The sequence below is a fragment of the Xenopus laevis genome, chromosome 1L (assembly GCF_017654675.1).
Source record: "Xenopus laevis strain J_2021 chromosome 1L, Xenopus_laevis_v10.1, whole genome shotgun sequence".
Classification (NCBI taxonomy): domain Eukaryota; kingdom Metazoa; phylum Chordata; class Amphibia; order Anura; family Pipidae; genus Xenopus; species Xenopus laevis.
Genome location: NC_054371.1, coordinates 146,597,631 through 146,622,196, shown reverse-complemented (window position 1 = coordinate 146,622,196; position 24,566 = coordinate 146,597,631). Strand labels below are relative to the sequence as shown.

The 24,566-nt window shown below is 38.3% G+C and overlaps 1 protein-coding gene across 1 annotated transcript in view; it reads right to left on the bottom strand.

The window, feature by feature from the left end:
- Positions 1-24,566, bottom strand: part of LOC121394205 (aminopeptidase O-like) — a 235,151-nt gene that overhangs the window by 90,398 nt on the left and 120,187 nt on the right. Inside the window, exon 9 of the mRNA XM_041564512.1 lies at positions 261-304. Coding sequence (XP_041420446.1) covers positions 261-304 — 44 coding nt within the window. The remainder of the gene's footprint in view (positions 1-260; positions 305-24,566) is intronic.

Genomic DNA, 24,566 nt, shown 5'->3' with positions numbered 1-24,566 from the left:
AGAAGACAGGGTTCTGTTGGGAATCGATGGCCTCTGTGCTACAAAGAAGCAACGTTAGCCACTAAGCCAGTCACTCAGTACATGTCACCACAAATTTAACAACTTAAGAAAATAATTTGATGCCAAGTATCACCAAGAAGGACAAGAATATCATTAAGTCACATCAGGTAGCAAGATAATTTATCCATGTACATATCTATATTTAATGGACACCCTAAATCGCTACTGAAAAAAACCCAATGTTTAATGTAGCTTCTCACCTGTTAAGTTCCGAATCATTTTCCAACAGCATATGAAGAAAATCCTGCAAAACATAATGTGGTCAAACACTATCATCATATAGATCATGAAGGACATATTTATGACTTGTTATAAATGTGTGTCCCAGGAAATGTTGTGTCCTTTAATAGGCATGTACTGTAACCCTTAGCATTGGGTCATGGATTGCATGATTGGTTTATACAGATCTAAATATTTATTTCCTTCTTATTGTGGAAGAGGAATATGATAAACTATAAAAAGTTGTTCAGCTTTGTGTCTTCTAAATCGCACTGTTTTGTAATGGGCAAATATGTAAATATTATTTTGCCTCAATCAGCTAATTGCAGTCATACCCATTTCCTTATCAGGCACTACAGCTAATTGGATTTTCTGTTTTGAGTGATCACATCCAATCGGAGTGACTAAATTAAATGTTTATGGCTAACTTTTCAACGTGTAGCTTGATATGTGCCTATATGTGCATTTCTCATGTTTCCTGATACATTTTTATTTGCGACTATGAATGAATAAGATCTCTTCCCCCTCTTAGCTCAAGCATATCTCATCAGAAATTCCTATTGCAGCTTTTGGACAAGGTGTACTACTGTTCACAAACCAATTTGGAACAACACAGTATTTTCAGAAAATGAAAAGAAACAGCAGTGTCACAAACCTAGGTTTGCTACAAAGTCCAAATGCCACACAGACAATATGGAACTTTTATTCTGAACTGAAATACATTTTGTTAATAATGTAAAAACACTTTTAATATAAGATTCAACCTGCTGTAACTTCCAAAAAAAATGAAAATGCTAGTAATGGAAACGGAAACCAGGTTGTTCTATACACATGTTGATATTAAGCTAATTAGGCAAGAACTACCATTTATTAATACCCAACATATGCAGTATATTAGAATTTTAGACATTGCCAATTCACCATAATTTGTGCTGTAATGGTTAGCTGGGCCCATCTGAAGGTTTTTTTGCTGGGGGCCCGGTGCACTCTAGTTACGCCACTGCTTGGAAACCATTTCTCCATTCTTTTTTTCTGTACCCTAGAATTTTACATTGGCTTTGTGTATGCCTAGAAGCAATATCCAGCTTCATAAACATTCTAGTTTTTGAACAGTAATGTCTGGTGAAGTCATATGCCACTTTTTTTGTGCAGCTTTATAAACAAGCCAACTCGGCAAACGAAAGACATTTTTTTCTGTGCAAGGAACAGCACAACAGCAAAGGAAAGCTGTGGAATTAAAGACTCCTCACAAAGCTTGAGTGACAGAAAAGAATGACACACCCAAATGTTTAGCCTCTGGTTAGAATATAGGGTGTTTCCAGTGTGTGACAGGAAAGGCGTAGAGAGCTAACAATGAACACGACGACAGCAACACTAAAAACATATCTCCATGGTATAATTACTAATTGCTATTTTATATTTGCCAGACCCAGTTACAAGCAAGCCTTTAAAGAGACAGTGACAACAAAAAGGGAACTACTTTGCAAACATTTGAGGCTATATCTGTCCAGCATCTTCAAATAATATATTGTGTGGCAGAGCAACTATTTGATATAAGGCTTTCCTCCTAAAGATCTATAGACCGCTATGGATGACAGCTGACCCCTGTATTTTGTACTTTAAATAACTAAATAAATAGTTTTAACTTCAGCAGTGCTGCACCCCCCACTTCATTGCTAGCCACTTCTTTTCTCTGAAAAGAATGTAAAACCTTTGCCTACAGCAGATACTTGTAGTGTTCTCCATTATATTTTAAAATCTGATGAAGGATGTTATTATATGCAGAGAGGCATTTAAAACACTATGGGGCAAATTCACTAACGCGCGAAGCGCCGAACGCTAGCGTTAATTCGCTAGCGTTTGGCATTTTCACTACTGCGCAAATTCACTAACGAACGCTGGCGTAGTTTCGCTAGTGTTACTTCGCAACCTTACGCCAGCCGAATCTTCGCTAGCGACAAAACTACGCAAATTCACTAACTTGCACAGTGTAGCGAACGCTACCTTTTACGCTAGACTTCCTTCGCCACCTCAGACCTGGCGAAGCGCAATAGAGTAGATAGGGATTGTTTCAAAAAAAGTCAACATTTTTTCTAAGTCCCAAAAAACACTGGCGTGTTTTCTACATGATGGCTGATCGAAAAATTTTTGGGGCTCCCCTTCCTCCCCCCTACATTTCCTGACTCATGGCAACTTACCTAGACAGTGGGCACATGTGTAGGGCAAAATAAAATTTTTATTGGCTGATTTGAAGGTTTTCTAGGCATTTGTAGTGCAGATACGTGTTCCTCCATTGAAATTTGAATTTCGCGCCGTATGCAAGTTAGCCTTCGCTAGCGCAACTTCGCTTTATATAGCGAAACAACGCTAGCGCAACTTCGCAACCTTACGCTACCCCTGTGCGCAACTTCGGATTTTGGTGAATTTGCGGAGCCCTGGCGAAAATTCGCCTGGCGAAGTGCGGCGAAGAGCGGAGAAGTTGCGCCTGACGGAACTTCGCATCTTAGTGAATTTGCCCCATGTGAGCCATGCCTCCACATTGGTGGAGGTTATGTTCTATGGTGTTTAGCAGGGTTCAACACAAAGTGACGTAATGTAAATATAGATGAGCCAAATCCAAAATTTCTTACGATCCAGGCAAATTTCAAAGCCTCCACAAAAGATTCAGCCCACTGTCAAACTGAATCTGAACCCTAATTTGAATATTAAGATTTAGGAAAAATAAAAAGATCAGTTGTCCAAAGCTGTAGAACGACACAACTCGGAGGGTTCAGTTTGGCTGAACACAACAAAAAGTTCTTAGCTGAATCCCAAAATGAATTCTAGATTTCATACATGACTAAAAGTCATCAATTTAGTGCTGTAGAAATATAGTAAAACAATAATTGCAAATAAAACAAAAGAGACCACAATTTATTTCATTATATTTGCAAAAACTATATTTGGCTGATATTATTACATATATCAGCCGAAGCAACAATCTCAGCAAAGCTAGATCCATGTGCAAGGTTCTTTACTGGTACTAAGCGACAACTACAGGCTTCAATTTCTGGATAAGTGATCTATAAAACAGTATATTAGTATAGCTGGTACACAGCAATAGTGCAGTAGAGACCTGTGTTCATGCCATTGTCAGCAGTGTTAAACATCTGCCATTTTAAATACTCAAATCTTTTTTGTGTACATGAGAGAAGTATAAAAATGTTCCCCTAAATCTGAATTAAGGGGTGAAACAATGTAAAATATCACACCCAGACCATGAAAATGACTGTTTCTGAACTATGGCAAGCATGTTATCCAGAAAACTTGCTAGTGCTTGCATGGATCTAGCACATTTACTTCTCACAGACAGCCTTACCAGGTTTTATTGCCAAGGTGCTATTTAGAAACTTGTGTTCTTCAGATTTCAAACCTGTTTCAAGGTACTTACACAGCTGGATAAGTTTGAGTGTGTATGGTATTTACTACACAAAAAACAGACAGGAACAAGTGAGTATTTAAGGGTAAGGTCCTTCTGACCTTTATAGATACAGGTTTACTCAACACAGGCTGGTGCCAATTGACCCTGTCAAAGAAATATGCAATGTTTGTTTGACATGACCCCTACACTACAGGCCACATTCAATATACATAGATCTTTCTTCACTCATATGAGAACAGCTGTCAGAAGACAGAGGCTAAACAAATGTGGTAATGTATCAGTTTTGTTCGAATTCTCTAGTTGCATTAGAATTTTTCTTGGAGAGCCATGTTAAAAAAAGAAAATGTATTGAAACCTATGCAAATTCTTGAAATAATATTTGTATTCTATTTTAGAAACTATTTTAGGTCTCTGGTGGTCCTTAATAATTATTCTAAAATTTTTATTTCTAAAACTTTCTCCAATGAAGAAGATCTGTCTCACAATCATGTGCAGTTAGTGGGTCCTCTATTACCATTCATACTAAATTGCATTCCAGTGAAAATATTCCAGTTTACACAAGTTCAAATATATATATATATAGAGAGAGAGACATAGAGACACAGAGAGAGACAGAGAGAGCAATGAGGGGGGCACATATCTTTTTGTGATTGAAAAAAGCATAGAAGTTCCAAAGGCTAAGGAAATTTGCACAGATATATAGGACATTCACTAAGATTCGTTGTTGCGCCAGCGTCACTTCGCCGCGCTTTGCCGCACTTCGCCAGGCGTATTTTCGCCAGCGCTACGCAAATTCACTAAAATCCGAAGTTGCGCTCAGGGGAAGCGTAAGGTTGCGAAGTTAATTTGCATATGGCGCCAAATCCAAGTTACAATGGAGGTATATGTAGCAGCACTACACAAGCCTGGGAAATCGATCTTTTTCAGCCTATCACCCATAAAAAATCAAAAAACCCCAGCGTTTTTTGGGACTTAGAAAAATGATTAACTTTTTTTGAAGCAATCCCTATCTACTCTATTGCACTTCGCCTGGTCTGAGGTGGCGAAGGAAGTCTGGCGTAAAAGGTAGCGTTCAGAATAATTTGCGTGTCAGTGAATTTGCGTAGTTACGTTAGTTGCGCAGATTCGCCAGGCGTAAGGGTGCGAAGTAACATTAGCGAATTTACGCCAGCGTCTGTTAAAGAAAATGTGCTAAGCTGGCGCATTCACGCTAGCGTTAGACGCTTCGTCGTTTAGTGAATTTGCTCCATAGAGCACACTCAAACTTCATGTAAACATAACTGAAGTAAAATGCAAAATATGTATCTCAAATTACAGTATAACTGGAGGAAGTTGTAATTCAGTGGAACAACTATTTGCAACAAACTCACTGGGTCTCATTTATAAACACTGGGCAAATTTGCACCTGGGCAGTAACCCATAGTAACCAAATGCTTGCTTTCATTTTTAAGACTGCAGCTGGCTTAAAAAAGCTAATGACTGATTGGTTGCTATGGGTTACTGCCCAGGTGCAAATTTGCCCACTGTTTATAAATGAGACCCACTATGTGCAAATATACTCCATATTTACGTAATGCTGTACACATTAACATAGAAGTGATGTGATGTGTAACTGCCCTACTACATAGTTCATCTAATTAACTAAACTAATTAACCTTAACTTTATTCCTGATTTTCCATTCCCTCACTATCCATGGAGAAGGTACCTTTTATCACCTACCCTTCCCCTGTTTCACAGCATTCCAGAGCAATGCAATTTATTAGGTGTTAATGTGCAGCATTCAGAAGCAAACGTCACACTGTACATATAAATCCTATTTCTCTATTCTTTTTTTTTTTTTATATCTTGGAAAAAGCCTAAACATATTTCTTATGAAAAAGAAGCAAAATAAAGGACCAAAGAATGGTCTTCTGACGGGACTGTCTGACCGATATCTGGCTAAAAATCAGGCAGATATTGATTAGGCAGGTTATAAATGCCATCTGTGCAATGGCCACATCAGTTTGTTGATACAGTCCCTCACCATGTCCCAAACGATTAAATCAGCCGGATATTGCACAGCTCAAGGTGGGCATATCGAAAAAAGATCCGTTCATTTGGTGAGGTGGCCAGAAAAGCAGATCTTAAGGTGTATGGCCAGCTTGGCTGAACCGAATCCAAACAAAATCACCAGACAACTGAATGGGCAATAGATATAGAGAGAGAGAAATAGATAGACATTAACTTTCACAAAAGATAACTTGCATTATCACAGTCAGCAGTGATGTCTAGGGGAATTTGCCTTAGGGTAAGGACACATGGGCAGATTCGGGGAGATTAGTCGCCCCGGCGACAAATCGCCTCTTCTTCGGGGGGACAATCTCCCCGAACTGCCTTCCCCTACCTTCCCGCCAGCTATAATGAAAAATCGCCAGTGTGATGGCACTCGCGGCTCTTCGTTTTCCGAAGTCGCCCGAGTTGGAAAGGTAGGGGAAGACAGTTCGGGGAGATTGTTGCCCCGAAGAAGAGGCAATTTGTCGCCTGGGCGACTAATCTCCCTGAATCTGCCTATGTGTCCTTACCCTTAGCTTTCAAATGGCCTTGTCCACTTGTTTCAGCCTTGATGCTATCTAACTAAAGCATGCTACGTGTGAACATTTGGCAATTTTGCTGTCCTTGTTGCAAAGATAACCAAACCGCCCTCGCCCCATGCTTCAACTCATACATGATAAATGCCATCACTCCAAAACTGACTTAAAAATGGTATTTGCCTGGCATCTCCCCACCTTTGTGCCCTAGGCACGTGCCTATTCAGCCCACCATTACTTCTGCCCTGTTGGGTTTGCCTCCACAAAAGATTTGCCAGAATACAGAACCAAATCCAAATCTCAATTTGCATATTAAACTTTGAGAAAATGAACAGAATTGCATCATTTGTAAACAAAAGACATTTCACTTGCTTTAACTAAACATAAAGAGGGAAATGTAATAAAACCCGTAAATGGAAAAATTATTGCATAAATAAGAACACAAATTTGCATTTCGCAATTTAATATTCTTTCTTTTACATTTATTACATTGTGAATTTTTATTGAGCATAGTATATTGTTAGGACCTGCATTAAAGGTGGAGTTTATTTTTGTGATGCATAAATAACTTTTTCAGTAACTACAAAATTCATAATACTTAATCCATGGCAAATGGAGTTGGCTCATTCCCCAAACAGAATCATGGACTCCATGTACTCCTAGTTTTATTGCACAGTTGTGTCGAGCACAGCTGGCACATAGACGGTAAAGTCAATGGCTGTAGCAGGTGTATGTGTATCTTTACTTGAAATATTGGTTTTAAATGTTTCAAAATCAAAACACTATTGGGGTTATGTAAATTTGCCCTGGGGCAACCAATCGGCAGGTAGAATTTACTAGTCACCTGTTTATTATGCATGCATCGTGGTTGGTTGCCATGTCTGTAAAGTTACATGAATGTTTTTTAAGTGTCCCTTTCATAAAATAAAAATATGGCATGCTTTAAATACTACAAAAATCTCTGAACTCTTTCTTTTTAAGTAAACATCTACTGCAATTAGTTTTTTTTTCAGGCAAAATCAAGTATATACACATTGTCCATGACTTACAGAACCTCTCTTATCTAAAGATATTTTAAATGTTAAAGCCTAATTTTGTTGTATGTGGGAGAGGTGATTTTTGATTAGTTCTCCTCATCCCTTCCCTTGCTCTGAAGTTAATTGCTTACATCTGGATCCTTCTGCCTATAAATATCCAGACAGAGACAGTACAGCGATGCTGCCTGTCCATGCAGAAAGCTAGTCACCCATAATGAGATAGTTTATTGAGACAGAAAATAACTGAAAAGCTAGGCCAAACCAGGCAAGCCATATTGTGCATTTCTGGGACCTACATTCCCATAAATGATATGTTACATTCCTGCAGTTGTCATATTTTAGTGCTCATGCCTAAAGGCAATGTAAAGATTTAGGGGGTTATTCATTACAGTCCAAACGGCAAACCCCTGAAAAATTAGATTTTTTTTTTTTTTTACTATAAAATCCAAATTTTTTGTTGAAAAAAAAAAGCTCAAAGATTTATTATACCCCGAGGAAGGGAGAAGTCTCATTCCTAAAATCCGGAATCTCAGACCTGCCGAGGTTGTATTGAGATGTCTGAGATGCCGGTATTGTAGGAGAGGTACCTATCATATTTGAAAGTGTCTGTGGTCTGTGCTGAAATAAGCCCGGAAATCCAACTATTTTGGACTTTTCAGGCAAAAATCTAAAAAATCTTGGCTTTTCTAGAAAAAGCCTGAAAAATCCTGAAAAAATCAAGCGATTGCGGGGAAAAACTGGATTTTATCGAGTTTGTCCCCGATTCGATTAAATTGTGCTTTTTAAATAATAAATAAGGTCTAATCATGTATTTTAGTTTGTTTGGACATTTATTATTTAAATATTCAGCAAAATTCAGATTTTGATAAATAAGGCCCTTAATAATTTCATATCTGTACATACATCAGTTTTGCCTTATGTTATTTGTATATGAGTGGCTGAGTTTGAAATATACAATACTGTATTAATAGTATAAACAAAAACTGCTTGAGATTGCTATATGGCATGGTTTGAGGGTTCCAGTTCTCTGCTAGGTAAGGCCCAAAGTCAAAATAGTTTTGCGCAAAGATTAATGGGTATAATAATGCCATTGCACATGCTGTATTGTAAATGTTTTCATAGTACTAAATGATGTGCATTGCAAGGACTCCAGGAGGAATTTACTTTCAGTTATGCTTGCTTCCAGACTTTACAGAGGCTTCTGTTTTCTGTTTTCAATATCAGTTACACTGATAATTGTTGCAGTTCTCCACTGTCTTGGTTGCAAATTTGAAAATGTTGACCTAAGTGCCCAAGATTTGCTCCTATATGATATGGGACCTTTACAACATAAAAGCAGATAATGGCATGAGCATGAAGGGAAAGAGTGTGAAATCACTCATGGTCACATCTGATTGTTTTGCCCATTAGTCATCAGAAATTACATATTGAAAACCAGAATGAAAGTGAAGGAAGATCATTAAACTTTTTAAATACAAACCAATCTTTATTGACTTACCCCAAAAATGATGTGCAAGCATTTACAGTTATTTTAATTTAAAAGCACTTTACAACAATCAAGGCAGTTAACTTCTGGACATTTTTCAGAGTATATACAATAAGTACATTGATACAATAACATATTGAAACTCATGCAGATGTCCCTTCATCTCCCAGGCCTCAGGATTTGGAGTGATATAACCATCATATAGACATATTGGGTTTACTCGACCCACCCCATTAATGGGTGGACTAAATTAAAGGTATCACTGTGACCTTTAGTCACTGATGCTGACCACTAACTGGTTTGAGTATAATGGGTATAATCATCGTCGTTATCATCATATATATTTGCCATTACCAATACATTAGCCCACCCACAGTTTTGATACACAGAGAGATGTAGATTAGCCCCTGCATCACTCACGCTCCATGTGTCAGCCCAATAAATCTACTTAAAAAAAGAAGACAAGATGGCAGCACTGATAGGTGCAAACAGGGCACAGCATAGTAAATTGAAGGAGGCATTGGCATACTGTTGGACACTATTTTACCTGTCTGAATTACCTCAGCAGAGCAATCCTGGCTGCTTCCTTACAGCTGAATAAACAATCTGCAGAAAAATAAGGCTCTCTTTCTACGATAACATACATAGTGCCAGCATTAAATAAAAGGTCTACTTATAAAATGGCCATTTTCCTAGAGATAGATAACAACATTTTTTATCATTTAAAACTTAAAGGGATACTGTCATTGGAAAAAATATTTTTTTTAAAATGAATCAGTTAATAGTGCTGCTCCAGCAGAATTCTGCGCCGAAATCCATTTCTCAAAAGAGCAAACAGATTTTTTTATATTCAATTTTGAAATCTGACATGGGGCTAGACATATTGTCAATTTCCCAGCTGTCCCAAGTCATGTGACTTGTGCTCTGATAAACTTCAATCACTCTTTACTGCTGTACTGCAAGTTGGAGTGATATCGCCCCCTCCCTTTTCATCCCCCAGCAGCCAAACAAAAGAACAATGGGAAGGTAACCAGATAACAGCTCCCTAACACAAGATAACAGTTGCCTGGTAGATCTAAGAACAACACTCAATAGTAAAAACCCATGTCCCACTGAGACACATTCAGTTACATTGAGAAGGAAAAACAGCAGCCTGCCTGAAAGCATTTCTCTCCTAAAGTGCAGGCACAAGTCACATGACCAGGGGCAGCTGGGAAATTGACAAAATGTCTAGCCCCATGTCAGATTTCAAAATTGAATATAAAAAAATCTGTTTGCTCTTTTGAGAAATGGATTTCAGTGCAGAATTCTGCTGGAGTAGCACTATTAACTGATGCGTTTTGAAAAAAACATGTTTTCCGATGACAGGATCCCTTTAATATTATATACTTTGAAAGACATAAGGCATAGATATAGCACTACAATATTTTGATAGAGGGACACATTAACACTTATAAAAAAAGTATTTTTCTTTTTGCTTGCTTAGATATTTTTTTAGTAGCTTTTCTTTTTCATTCTTTCACATACATAAAAGGAGTGCCATGGAAAGAACTGGAAAACAATGGGGCAAATTCCCTAACCTGCAAAAATTCACCATCGACGGCTTCGCATACATCACTACACTTTGCCAGGCAAAAATTTGCTTAGACAATGCTTATTTACTAAAATGAGAAGTTGCGTCCAGAGCAACAATGATGGCTAATTTTCGCTAGCATTATGTCGGCAATCAAAGCGAAGATGCCTAGCGCAACTTTGTTAGAGGTCTTCGCTCAGGCTAATTTGCATACGACAGGAAATTATAAAGTTTAATGGACGTGTTACAGCAAATACATTACATTACACTACACAAGTCCAGGGAACCTTAATAAATAAAATAGAGATGTTATAATGCCCTACACATGAGCCCACTGTATAGTTTGTGTTCCATATATTAGAAAATGTATGAGGGAACCCGGTTCCCCAAAAAAAATTTTTTTTTAAGGACTATCACGCTGGAAAAGACACCAGCGTTTTTTGGGACTAAGAAATTTTTCCACTATAAATTGAGGAAGTCATATGCACTCCATTGCACTTCGCCTGGTCTGAGCTAGCGAAGGCAAGTCTGGCGAAAGAGGTAACGTTCAGTAAAATCCGCATCTTAGTGAACTTGCGGAGTTACGTTCATTTACCAGAGCGAAAATTCGCCTGGCACTAAAGTGCGAAGCAACACTAGCGTCTATCTCCTTCGCTAGCGAAGTGACGCCTGCACCTGTTAGTAAATCGACGAAGTAACGAAACAACGTCACGCTGGCGAATCATCGACATCGTTAGTAACTTTGCCCTTTAGTAAATGTGCCCCGATGTGTGATCAGTGTATACTGTATACAGGAAATAAAGCACAAGGATTTTTCATAATTATATTCTGTAAGTGCACATGGTTTCAGGCTATATGCTTCTAAATAGGTCAAAGAACTCTGGTGTGTAATACCGGCATGGTATCTGTTATCCAGAAACCTGTAATCAGGGTCAGACTGGGGGGCCCGTGGCCCACCGGGGCTGCTGCCCTAGTGCGCATGTGCCTTGTTTTTTTGGCACAACCGACCGCTCCCCCCTGCTGTGTGTGTGCGCATGGCACTTTGCTTTGTTTTGCTGTGGCAAGAAGAGAGGCAGAGATACCCTGGGAGCACAAGACCCGGGGGCGAGTCAGGTTTTTCCCCGGTCTCCACAGCCCAGCCCAGTCCAACCGTGCCAGTTGTCCAGAAATCTCTAAATTTTTATCAAATAATTCTAATTTTTAAAAATTATTTTCTTTTTCTGTAATTATAAAACAGTACCTTGAACTTAATCGAAGCTAAGATATAATGAATCCTTTTTGGAGGTAAAACATTCCTTTTGGGTTTAATTATTGTATAAAATATCTGAAGGTATAGAGAGATTCATATTTTGGAAATATTCCTTATCCATAAAACCCCAGGCCCTGAGCATTCTGGATAACAGGTCCCATACCTGTATCAGATATTTGTTATAACATACATGTCTCAGTGCATCACGTGACACAAGTGACATGTTGGTGACAAGTAAAATGTAATTAGTATGTATATATTTGACAGGTTAATGAGCACAGTTTAAAATTGATCATATTTTTAACTAATCACAGTTTACAACATCATACAATACTATTCATATGGATATATAGGTTGTTTGCGGCTTTTGTGTATTATATAGAGAATAATATAAACAGTGAGTGCATTAGTCTTAATAGTACACAAGTTTCAGTGAGTCATGTTACATCACTAAGTACCGATTATAACTGATGGCAGACTAAACACCATCTATATGGATATATTTTACAGGATAATGATGGCTCTTTTTAGATGATGGTATGATTAAAGATTATATCTGTCAATGTTGAATTGATTGGGTCACTCATGCGAAGATAGTCATAAAGTTATATCATATGACAGAATTAGAGAAAAATCTGTATCTGGAATCAAATATTCTGTTCCTTATTCTCCCAGGAGTTGGCCTTTTTCAGCTCGATTAGGCTAAACCGAATCTGAATCTGAATCCTTAAAATCATGTGACTTTTTGTCAAACAAAGAAGGAAATTTAATTTTTTTATTGCAAAGGTAGAATGGTTCTCTTTCTCCCTTCCTACCCCTAATTTGAATATGCAAATTAGGAATCAAATTCAGTTCTGCATTTGGCAGAATCCCAAAATAGTGGATTCAGTGCATCCCTTGTATCTGTATGACCAAGTTACATGTAATAATTAATGGAAATTGTATTCCTGAATATTATTTAATCATCCCTATATAATCACCCCAAATGAAGGGCTATTAAGAGGGTTTCCTTCCTTTTGCACCATGGGTCAACTCTCACGAAAGCACGTCTAAAGCTCCCCATAGATGCGACGATTCTTCTTGCCAAATGACCAATTTTAGAGAAGTCCAACCAATCCTTTGAAATTATTGTGCGGTTAGTGGGATTCGAACGATTGTACATCTTACGATTTTTCGGCCGACATCTGTCTGGAAATTGACCGGCCAGGTTAAAAAATCTTTGTCGGTCCCAGTGCAATCTATCTATGTTTGCAGGGCCAAGCAGGCAGCTCCCCTTTGTTTTCCTGGCAAATTGGTCTTTTTAGTTGATGGTCAATTCGTACGATCGTAAGATAGTTCCGAGAAAATCGTGGTCTCACGATGAGGATCGGATCTTTTAAAAATCTCAACATCTATGGCCAGCTTTACACAAGCTGCCTGTAAGGTCTGTAGTCTGACAATTACCAAAAATGGTGTTCATTCCCGTTTAAAAAGCGATGCATTGTACAGGAAGCATAGGCAGTAACCATGTCAGAGGTTGGGACAGACCGCATAAGTCTGTGCAGTACTAAAGTACTAGAAGAATTATATATAGCTGTCCTTTGTTTTCCCTGTACTGCCAGTCTTAACTACATCTACAAATGAAAAAAGTAGCAATGCACACTTATGCAGTCTCCTCTTTGACAGGACTATTACTTAAAGACCAACCAAGGCATGGTGAGAATAAAATAACGGCTGTCAGGGCAATGACTGCTGCAATCATTTTTTTAATGTAGTTGGAACCAGCAATGCAGAGCACAAAAAGGGTTTCAATAGCAATTATATTTCCAAATACCTTAAAGGAGAAGGAAAGTCTGTTTGCAATTGGGAGGTGCCAGATGTTAGGCAGCCCAAAGTGATTGTATTGATTTGAAACCCAGTGCTGGTGCTCCTATCAGCAGAAAACTGCACCAGCCCAGGGATATACCAATGAGCACCATGGAGAGATTTTTTCCAGCTTCTTCTTTCTTCAAATTTCCCCAGGCAAACACATGGGCAGTAGATCAAAATATTCGTCTTTATGGTAAAAGTTTGGCTTTTCGTTCTACTGCGCATGCGCAACCACGCAAAGAAAGAGGAAGCAGGAATAAGATCTCTCTGTGGAGCTCGTTGGAATAACCCCGGGGGGTTTCAGGTATCAATACATCACTTGGGGGTGCCGAACATTTGGCACGCCCAAGTGCAAACAGACTTTCCCTCTGTTTTAAAACAGAGTACACTAAAAAAAAAATGCACAGAATAAATTACTCTTTAATTATATTTAAGTCTACAACCCCTTTACATCTCCTCATTACTTTCTTGAGGCAGTGACCATTTCCTTTAATATGAAAACACGACGAGGAGTGAAATTTATGAATGCCACACTTAGAAATCACGTGGAACGTCTCTGCTCAGCTAAATGGCTCCCATGGGCCCTATTATTTTCTGCAAACTCTACAAAAACATAAACTAGTTCCACTATTGAAATAAACCACTGACACTTATTTGTATTTCACATGTAATCAGTATAATTCTACTTATTATATAAAACTGAAAAAAGCAGCAACAAAGAAACCATTGAAGGGACATGTGTGTTATTGTAGACTCCTTCTTGTGGCCTCGGCTTAGACTTTATACAAAGCGAGCAAGTGCTAAAATTAGAAACATGCCTTGCAATTTAAATGAAGCAAAAATGCAACTGATTAATGTATTACATCTGAAGTCATTTCCCTTACACCTGCAGTTCACATCTAGAGAAAAACCAAACCACCACTGGGAACAAAATGCTTATTCAGAGAGGGGAATTTTTTTTTTCTTTTACTTTTTAATACCTACAATATGACTTTCATGTCCACTCCGCCACAAAATCTTTTTTTGTTCTTGAAGTTTTCTAAAGGGTAAAGTGACTATGGTCACTGTGCTTTTGTTTTTTTATTCCACCATTACCAGTACAATTTTTGCTTTAACCCTATGCCTACCAAGTGCTGAGATTCATAGATTCTATGCAAAAGCTTGAAATGCCAGAAAATCTACATTTAGTAGCACTTCCTGTAATACGCTTCACTGCCAGCTCTAGTCACTGCTGAACCACCATGCACTCCTGCAAAATGACCAACAAATAAAAATAGGGGGCTGTGAAAACGACCAGGGACACAATGATAACCAGTTTTGATCCTCAAATCTCTATAAAACTGTAAATGCAGTATATGGTATTGGTATGCTCGGGGATATGGGGCTTGCCAAATCAGCTGTATTTTTGCACATACAATTTTTTTTTTTTTTTTGCTACTTGCAGTTTGTTTTTCCATTTTTCAGGCAGAGTCATACAGTATATCTTGGAATGTCACAAATCCAATTATTATTTAGAAAGATCAGGTCCTGAAAAATAAAGCCAATATATAATCTTCCTACAAAAACTAAACTTTACTCCCAGGAAATGCTCCTAAATTGAGCAGAAAAACTGCTTTGCAATAGGTAAGCGCATTGTGAAAAGGGTTAGATATATCTATTTGCACTTGATAGCAACGAAATAAATTTTGTTGGCAAACATTTCAGAAGTATACTTTAATTTTGCGATACAAAACAGAATGTAAGAATTAAACTATGAGGAAAGGCGATCAAGTTTAGGATTGTTTTCTCTGGAGAAAAAGACGCTTGTGAGGGGACATGATTACTCTTTTTAAATATATTACAGACAGATAGCGAGGGATCTTTTCTACTCTTTGCTGTTAACATGTTTTCCTACTATCTAAGGTCTCTGTTGCTTTAATTTCAACTATACTAAAGCAAAATGTCTGCATTTACATAATGTTAAGGAGAATGAAAGCTCCAATCTAAGGGGGGTGCCAAATGTTAGGTCACCCCCCAAAGATTGTTATGACTTACCTGATACCCCGATTAGCAGAAAACTGCACTGACCCGGGGCACTTGAGAGTAAAACGATCCTCTGCCTTCCTTATTTTGTTGCACTGGCATGCATGTGCAGCACAATTAAAAGTTGGACTTTAACAGAAAAGCTGACTTTTTTTTTCTGGATTTTGAAAAAGGAAGGAAGAAGATCTCTTGCTCACAAGTGTCATGGGTCGGAGGAGCACTGGCCTGAGGTATCAGGAAAGTCATTACAATCCTTTGGAGTACCCTAACATTTGGCACTACATTTGGATTGGAGTTTTCCTTCTCCTTCAATCCACTAACAGCCATTCATTTAATAACACCACTATTGCCTCCAAAGTTTAGCTGCAACAATGTTTTCTTTCTCTGACATCTGTACTTACTCTTTATTACTAATCTAAAATAACTATGATCAGCAACTCCAATTTCACATGCTTTGAGTATTCACCCACTGGTATGCCTAGTAGGCGATGATGACTAATGGCCAAGAGAAGTCACAGTCACTGATGCAGATGAACACTGTGGGACTTAGGTGTGCTCATTTTATGGATGGTTATTATAGCAGATAAAAATTGCTGACACTTAAAAGAGTAAAACCTAAAGCTAATCAAAGCACAATGGAGTATACTTTTACAAAGTATTAGGAATTATTGTCATCAATAGCAGATAGCACATCTAACTGCATTACAATTGTAAGAGCTACATGTTACTGCATAATGACTGCAATGGGTTGCTGAATCTTGGCAATTTCTTGTTACTAATTATTACAAGAGGTCCTCTGCACTCAACCCATTATCAATATATTTAAGACAGCGACATTTTGTGCATACTGCTACCAAAAAATGCCCCACCCTTTGAACAACACAGGGATTGTTTGTCCATATATTGCAATATATTTAAGCTGGCCAACTACGCCAAAGTCATCCCACATCTGGCCAGTCCTACGCTTAATTTTCATCTGATTCATTAAGAATTCAATTGCTTAATTATACATTTTACAAAGGGACTAAGTTTTACCTGCAACTTACTAGCTGCTTTCAAAGTAAAACTCCCAAACTTGGCTGCCCTTTTATTAGACACCAGTGGGATCACCTGACTATAGCTGGGAGGGGTGGGAGCTACAACATGGAGCTGGTCACTGCTCCTGTATAACTATAACAAACAAGGGAAAGTTGTGCTCACCACTATTTTTTAAAACCATTAGGCGGGGGTGCAATGAGGGTGTGACCACAAAATACATATAGTCAACTACAAGAGGTCCTCTGCACTCAACCCATTATCAATATATTTAAGACAGCGACATTTTGTGCATACTGCTACCAAAAAATGCCCCACCCTTTGAACAACACAGGGATTGTTTGTCCATATATTGCAATACATTCAAGCTGGCCAACTACGCCAAAGTCATCCCACATCTGGCCAGTCCTACGCTTAATTTTCATCTGATTCATTAAGAATTCAATTGCTTAATTATACATTTTACAAAGGGACTAAGTTTTACCTGCAACTTACTAGCTGCTTTCAAAGTAAAACTCCCAAACTTGGCTGCCCTTTTATTAGACACCAGTGGGATCACCTGACTATAGCTGGGAGGGGTGGGAGCTACAACATGGAGCTGGTCACTGCTCCTGTATAACTATAACAAACAAGGGAAAGTTGTGCTCACCACTATTTTTTAAAACCATTAGGCGGGGGTGCAATGAGGGTGTGACCACAAAATACATATAGTCAACTACAAGAGGTCCTCTGCACTCAACCCATTATCAATATATTTAAGACAGCGACATTTTGTGCATACTGCTACCAAAAATGCCCCACCCTTTGAACAACACAGGGATTGTTTGTCCATATATTGCAATACATTCAAGCTGGCCAACTACGCCAAAGTCATCCCACATCTGGCCAGTCCTACGCTTAATTTTCATCTGATTCATTAAGAATTCAATTGCTTAATTATACATTTTACAAAGGGACTAAGTTTTACCTGCAACTTACTAGCTGCTTTCAAAGTAAAACTCCCAAACTTGGCTGCCCTTTTATTAGACACCAGTGGGATCACCTGACTATAGCTGGGAGGGGTGGGAGCTACAACATGGAGCTGGTCACTGCTCCTGTATAACTATAACAAACAAGGGAAAGTTGTGCTCACCACTATTTTTTAAAACCATTAGGCGGGGGTGCAATGAGGGTGTGACCACAAAATACATATAGTCAACTACAAGAGGTCCTCTGCACTCAACCCATTATCAATATATTTAAGACAGCGACATTTTGTGCATACTGCTACCAAAAAATGCCCCACCCTTTGAACAACACAGGGATTGTTTGTCCATATATTGCAATACATTCAAGCTGGCCAACTACGCCAAAGTCATCCCACATCTGGCCAGTCCTACGCTTAATTTTCATCTGATTCATTAAGAATTCAATTGCTTAATTATACATTTTACAAAGGGACTAAGTTTTACCTGCAACTTACTAGCTGCTTTCAAAGTAAAACTCCCAAACTTGGCTGCCCTTTTATTAGACACCAGTGGGATCACCTGACTATAGCTGGGAGGGGTGGGAGCTACAACATGGAGCTGGTCACTGCTCCTGTATAACTATAACAAACAAGGGAAAGTTGTGCTCACCACTATTTTTTAAAACAATTAGGCGGGGGTGCAATGAGGGTGTGACCACAAAATACATATAGTCAACTACAAGAGGTCCTCTGCACTCAACCCATTATCAATATATTTAAGACAGCGACATTTTGTGCATACTGCTACCAAAAAATGCCCCACCCTTTGAACAACACAGGGATTGTTTGTCCATATATTGCAATACATTCAAGCTGGCCAACTACGCCAAAGTCATCCCACATCTGGCCAGTCCTACGCTTAATTTTCATCTGATTCATTAAGAATTCAATTGCTTAATTATACATTTTACAAAGGGACTAAGTTTTACCTGCAACTTACTAGCTGCTTTCAAAGTAAAACTCCCAAACTTGGCTGCCCTTTTATTAGACACCAGTGGGATCACCAGACTATAGCTGGGAGGGTGGGAGCTACAACATGGAGCTGGTCACTGCTCCTGTATAACTATAACAAACAAGGGAAAGTTGTGCTCACCACTATTTTTTAAAACCATTAGGCGGGGGTGCAATGAGGGTGTGACCACAAAATACATATAGTCAACTACAAGAGGTCCTCTGCACTCAACCCATTATCAATATATTTAAGACAGCGACATTTTGTGCATACTGCTACCAAAAAATGCCCCACCCTTTGAACAACACAGGGATTGTTTGTCCATATATTGCAATACATTCAAGCTGGCCAACTACGCCAAAGTCATCCCACATCTGGCCAGTCCTACGCTTAATTTTCATCTGATTCATTAAGAATTCAATTGCTTAATTATACATTTTACAAAGGGACTAAGTTTTACCTGCAACTTACTAGCTGCTTTCAAAGTAAAACTCCCAAACTTGGCTGCCCTTTTATTAGACACCAGTGGGATCACCTGACTATAGCTGGGAGGGGTGGGAGCTACAACATGGAGCTGGTCACTGCTCCTGTATAACTATAACAAACAAGGGAAAGTTGTGCTCACCACTATTTTTTAAAACCATTAGGCGGGGGTGCAATGAGGGTGTGACCACAAAATACATATAGTCAACTACAAGAGGTCCTCTGCACTCAACCCATTATCAATATATTTAAGACAGCGAGATTTTGTGCATACTGCTACCAAAAAATGCCCCACCCTTTGAACAACACAGGGATTGTTTGTCCATATATTGCAATACATTCAAGCTGGCCAACTACGCCAAAGTCATCCCACATCTGGCCAGTCCTACGCTTAATTTTCATCTGATTCATTAAGAATTCAATTGCTTAATTATACATTTTACAAAGGGACTAAGTTTTACCTGCAACTTACTAGCTGCTTTCAAAGTAAAACTCCCAAACTTGGCTGCCCTTTTATTAGACACCAGTGGGATCACCTGACTATAGCTGGGAGGGGTGGGAGCTACAACATGGAGCTGGTCACTGCTCCTGTATAACTATAACAAACAAGGGAAAGTTGTGCTCACCACTATTTTTTAAAACCATTAGGCGGGGGTGCAATGAGGGTGTGACCACAAAATACATATAGTCAACTACAAGAGATCCTCTGCACTCAACCCATTATCAATATATTTAAGACAGCGACATTTTGTGCATACTGCTACCAAAAAATGCCCCACCCTTTGAACAACACAGGGATTGTTTGTCCATATATTGCAATACATTCAAGCTGGCCAACTACGCCAAAGTCATCCCACATCTGGCCAGTCCTACGCTTAATTTTCATCTGATTCATTAAGAATTCAATTGCTTATTTATACATTTTACAAAGGGACTAAGTTTTACCTGCAACTTACTAGCTGCTTTCAAAGTAAAACTCCCAAACTTGGTGGATGACTTTGGCGTAGTTGGCCAGCTTGAATGTATTGCAATATATGGACAAACAATCCCTGTGTTGTTCAAAGGAAGGGGCATTTTTTGGTAGCAGTATGCACAAAATGTCGCTGTCTTAAATATATTGATAATGGGTTGAGTGCAGAGGACCTCTTGTAGTTGACTATATGTATTTTGTGGTCACACCCTCATTGCACCCCCGCCTAATGGTTTTAAAAAATAGTGGTGAGCACAACTTTCCCTTGTTTGTTATAGTTATACAGGAGCAGTGACCAGCTCCATGTTGTAGCTCCCACCCCTCCCAGCTATAGTCAGGTGATCCCACTGGTGTCTAATAAAAGGGCAGCCAAGTTTGGGAGTTTTACTTTGAAAGCAGCTAGTAAGTTGCAGGTAAAACTTAGTCCCTTTGTAAAATGTATAATTAAGCAATTGAATTCTTAATGAATCAGATGAAAATTAAGCGTAGGACTGGCCAGATGTGGGATGACTTTGGCGTAGTTGGCCAGCTTGAATGTATTGCAATATATGGACAAACAATCCCTGTGTTGTTCAAAGGGTGGGGCATTTTTTGGTAGCAGTATGCACAAAATGTCGCTGTCTTAAATATATTGATAATGGGTTGAGTGCAGAGGACCTCTTGTAGTTGACTATATGTATTTTGTGGTCACACCCTCATTGCACCCCCGCCTAATGGTTTTAAAAAATAGTGGTGAGCACAACTTTCCCTTGTTTACTAATTATTACAGACAGTTCTGACAGTTTTCTATCATAAGATGTAGGGTATTTTAGAAAAGATTTTCCACATGTCCTGATTTATATTGTTATAATTTCAGTTATAACTGGAAATGATGAGATAAGTAACTCTAAATTCCATTAAATATCACAAGACACTAGTGTGAAATCTATACTTCAATCCGATTAGCACATGCCAACCATTGGACACATATCTGGAATGAACACTCCTTTGTGTAATAGCGATTCGTTTTGAGTCAGCTTAAATAAGGAACACTATGTACAAAATCTCAGATTACAACTACAAGGTATATTAAATGATTATATATAACAATATTACATTATTCTCCCTAGCTTGTATGAAGGTTTTACTAGTTCCATTAAAAGTTTTAGTCATGCTCAAGATTTTACTATCTCAGGCTGCCTGGCAATAATCTTTCTTATCACCTTTCATAGGAATCCTGTTGTGTTATAATACTTATATAAGAATCACAATGTAAGGCTGAGACTGATTAGTAAATAATTATTAGTATCTGGCAGCTCAGAAACCAACACAATTAGCATAAGAATGTAATATTCAGCCCCGTAGAATCATAACTTGTGACAACCCCTAAGCTTAGCGTCTCAACAGCTGCTCAAAGCACATTGAGCATGTGCGTGTCGCAGACACTCCTAAGCAACACCAAGGTGGGAAACTCCTGCAACAAATGTGTAGGCCAGTCTCATTACTACTATAGAGATGCAGAACATTTAGGCTGGTTCAATATATAAAATATGGCATTTCTTGCCATATGCATCTTTAGGATTTAGTTTACCTTTAAATTAAAGGCTCTAAAAAACAATTTATTATATATCAATATCAGTGCTGGAGCCCCTGGATAAATACACAATGGCCTTATGATGGAACTAATGATGTCTTCTGTGTTCTTGTAGCTTTTATAAGGGGCTCTCTCAATCCTGAACTGCACATTTATTGTTTTCACTGTTCAGATACAAATATATAGTGAATAAAGTACCCCCTTTTGTAAAATATAAGGATATTATAAGTTACCGAGGAGTTTCATGACCATATAAAAACACGAGGCCGAAGGCAGAGTGTTTATATACAGGTCATGGAACTCCGAGGTAACTTCTAATATCCTCATATTTTGCAACTGGGGGTACTTTATTTATTATAATACACAAGTTTGAGTGAGTCATGTGACAGAAATGACATCAGAACTCACCGTTTATAACTGATGACATCAGAACTCACCGTTTATAAGGATATAATTTACAAGATATTCATGGCTTTTGTGTATTATAATAGGTATACTGTAGATTTCTGCACCCATAAATATTCACTTTTACTAAGTGCGTCTGATTAGGTTACAGAGGCCATTTTAATAAACAAAATTGTTTGTAGGTAGCTTGCTGACTGGTTTTGGTTTTAGGTCCTATTTCATTGATGCCACAATTATGAAGACTCCATTAGGTACAGTTCTTAGCTAGCCATCAGTGGAGAACCACAGTTTTGACATCTCTATTATATTTCAATGCCATCACCAAAAGAAAACAAGGTTTAAAAAGAAATAAGACCTTCTAAAAAGGTCAAACACATCTCGTCTATGTACAAAGTCATTTGTAATGCGGACATTTTAGATATTCTATAAAATGTCCTTTTCTTCATGGTGTGCAATGTTTTAATAAGTGTGGGAGGACTGTGGGTTTGCTCAAGCTAAACCTGAAATCTTCCTGCCATCTTATTAATATCAAAGTTCTTTGCTTAGGGTACACAATAAAAACTGAAGCCACAGGAAAATTTGGCATAGAAGTGGTTTGTCTGCACACTAACATACATATTGCATTCATACTGATGAGAATTTTTACTATTTTAACTACTGGAAAATTCCCAGTGCTGCCAGAGAATGACGTGCAAGAGACCTTTCTTACAGTGCCAAAGCAAAAAAATAAGAGCACTCTAGTGTGGCTGCCAAGCCCTATAAACAGAAATCTTCAGACTTGGCAATATTTTTAACCCTTTGGCAGCGTACGAAGGATTTAACGTGAACATAAATAGAAATTTGTCGTTTCAGGCATTGTGTCACACCCAAACAATTCTTGAACCTTAATCATGCATTGAATTCATGGGTAAGATATACTGTGTTTTCAAAAGAGTATCTGCTATAAAAATATGTTTTAATAATAAGAACATGTTTAGACATTCTCAGATACAAATGTTACAGTTCTCATAACATGACAGAACTGTGCAGAAGTTTCTGAAGATCACTTATTTGTAATGGGGATTCTGAAAGTATTTTCTAGATATTTATAGGAGGATTAGGCAATGTAGTGAGACTTTTGGTGGTGATGGCAAAGGAGAAAGGAGGCTGTAGTCTAGTGTCACACGGGAGTGAAAATTGCCTTGCTGAAATACGCAGGCTGAAAATCAGCCCTGTGCAGGTAGTAGCCTCCTCTTCTGTACACATAAGGAACCGTTGTGTCGGTTCCAGCACAAACACATTCGGCTGATTTCAGGAAAGAAACTCAAGACTTTTGTGTGCCCAATCAGTCGAGTGGGTTCACAACAGAGCCAACACAACGGTTCCTTATTCAAACATAAGAGAAGGCTACTGCCCGCTTATGGGCTGATTTTTGCCCTGCATATTACAGCAGCCTGATTTCCGCGGTTGCCAGTAGCCTTAAAGCATAGACAGCAGTGTTGAGATCAGAGTATGGGTTGCCTTGCAACTGTAGATGTTGTCTCATGAGGTGAACTGGTGCCACTTGTAAACTGTGCTTGGATCTTAAGCAAAGAGCAGATAAAGAGGGCAAGTGTTAAAATGGATGAGTGCACCCACTGAATTTATATAACATAATTAAGTTGGGTTGAAAAAACACCAAGTCCATCAAGTTTAACCCCTCCACATAAAATCCAGGTCCATACATACACACATATACACTCACAAACTATAAATACCAATATCTATACTAATTGTAGATTTTAGTATCACAATAGCCTGTGATATTATGCTTCTTCAAAAAACCATCCAAACCCCTCTTAAAAGCATTAACAGAATCAGCCGTTACACCATCATCCATCAGGGCATTTCACAACCTCACTGTCCTTATTAACACCGTTTATGGTCTCCTGGAGCATAGAAAAACCATAGTGGGAGGCTGTGGCTTGTATCTACTGGCCTTTCTTAATTGTAGTTAGCACTGAGGAATATTTATGCTGTACATAATTTCACTTTTTTCCTATTTTACTATTGTCTGAGCTTTCTAAATATGACACAAGGATCTCTTGGCCATGCTATTTGTTTCCATTTTGTAAAGGGATTATGACACTGTGTGATGCTATAAGATTAGGTTGTGACAAGTAATTCCACAACAATGGTGCATTGTATAAGGTAGAATGTACAAGGTATGGTAATCCGTCTTCACGGAAACAAATAAAAAACAGCAGCAAGAAATTAGATACATTCAACTCTAAAAATATCTTTTAGACAAATGAAAAATAAAAATATGTTTGGTTAAAATTCTAAAACACCTACCTTTGTGTTGTCTTCTGCAAACAATAGGTTTTTTCCAATTTCTCTTTTACTTTATGTTTTTTGCCTACCTTAAAAGTATATTTCATAAGTACTTTTTAAGTCCCTCTGTTATATTTGTAAAGCATACATACTGAAGGGAAATGGCACCTAGGATTGTTAGAACTAACTGATTTTCCTTAAAAGGAACTGCAGAGATCAAACACAGCACACTGCTCACAATTACTTGCCATAATAGGATGTGTGGGGCTTATGGCAGTGGACCTCTTTTCAGGTTTCCATGTGCTATAGGTCTCTATATTTTCTACAGGTTATTCTATAGCACAGCAATCAGTAGACAGTCATGATC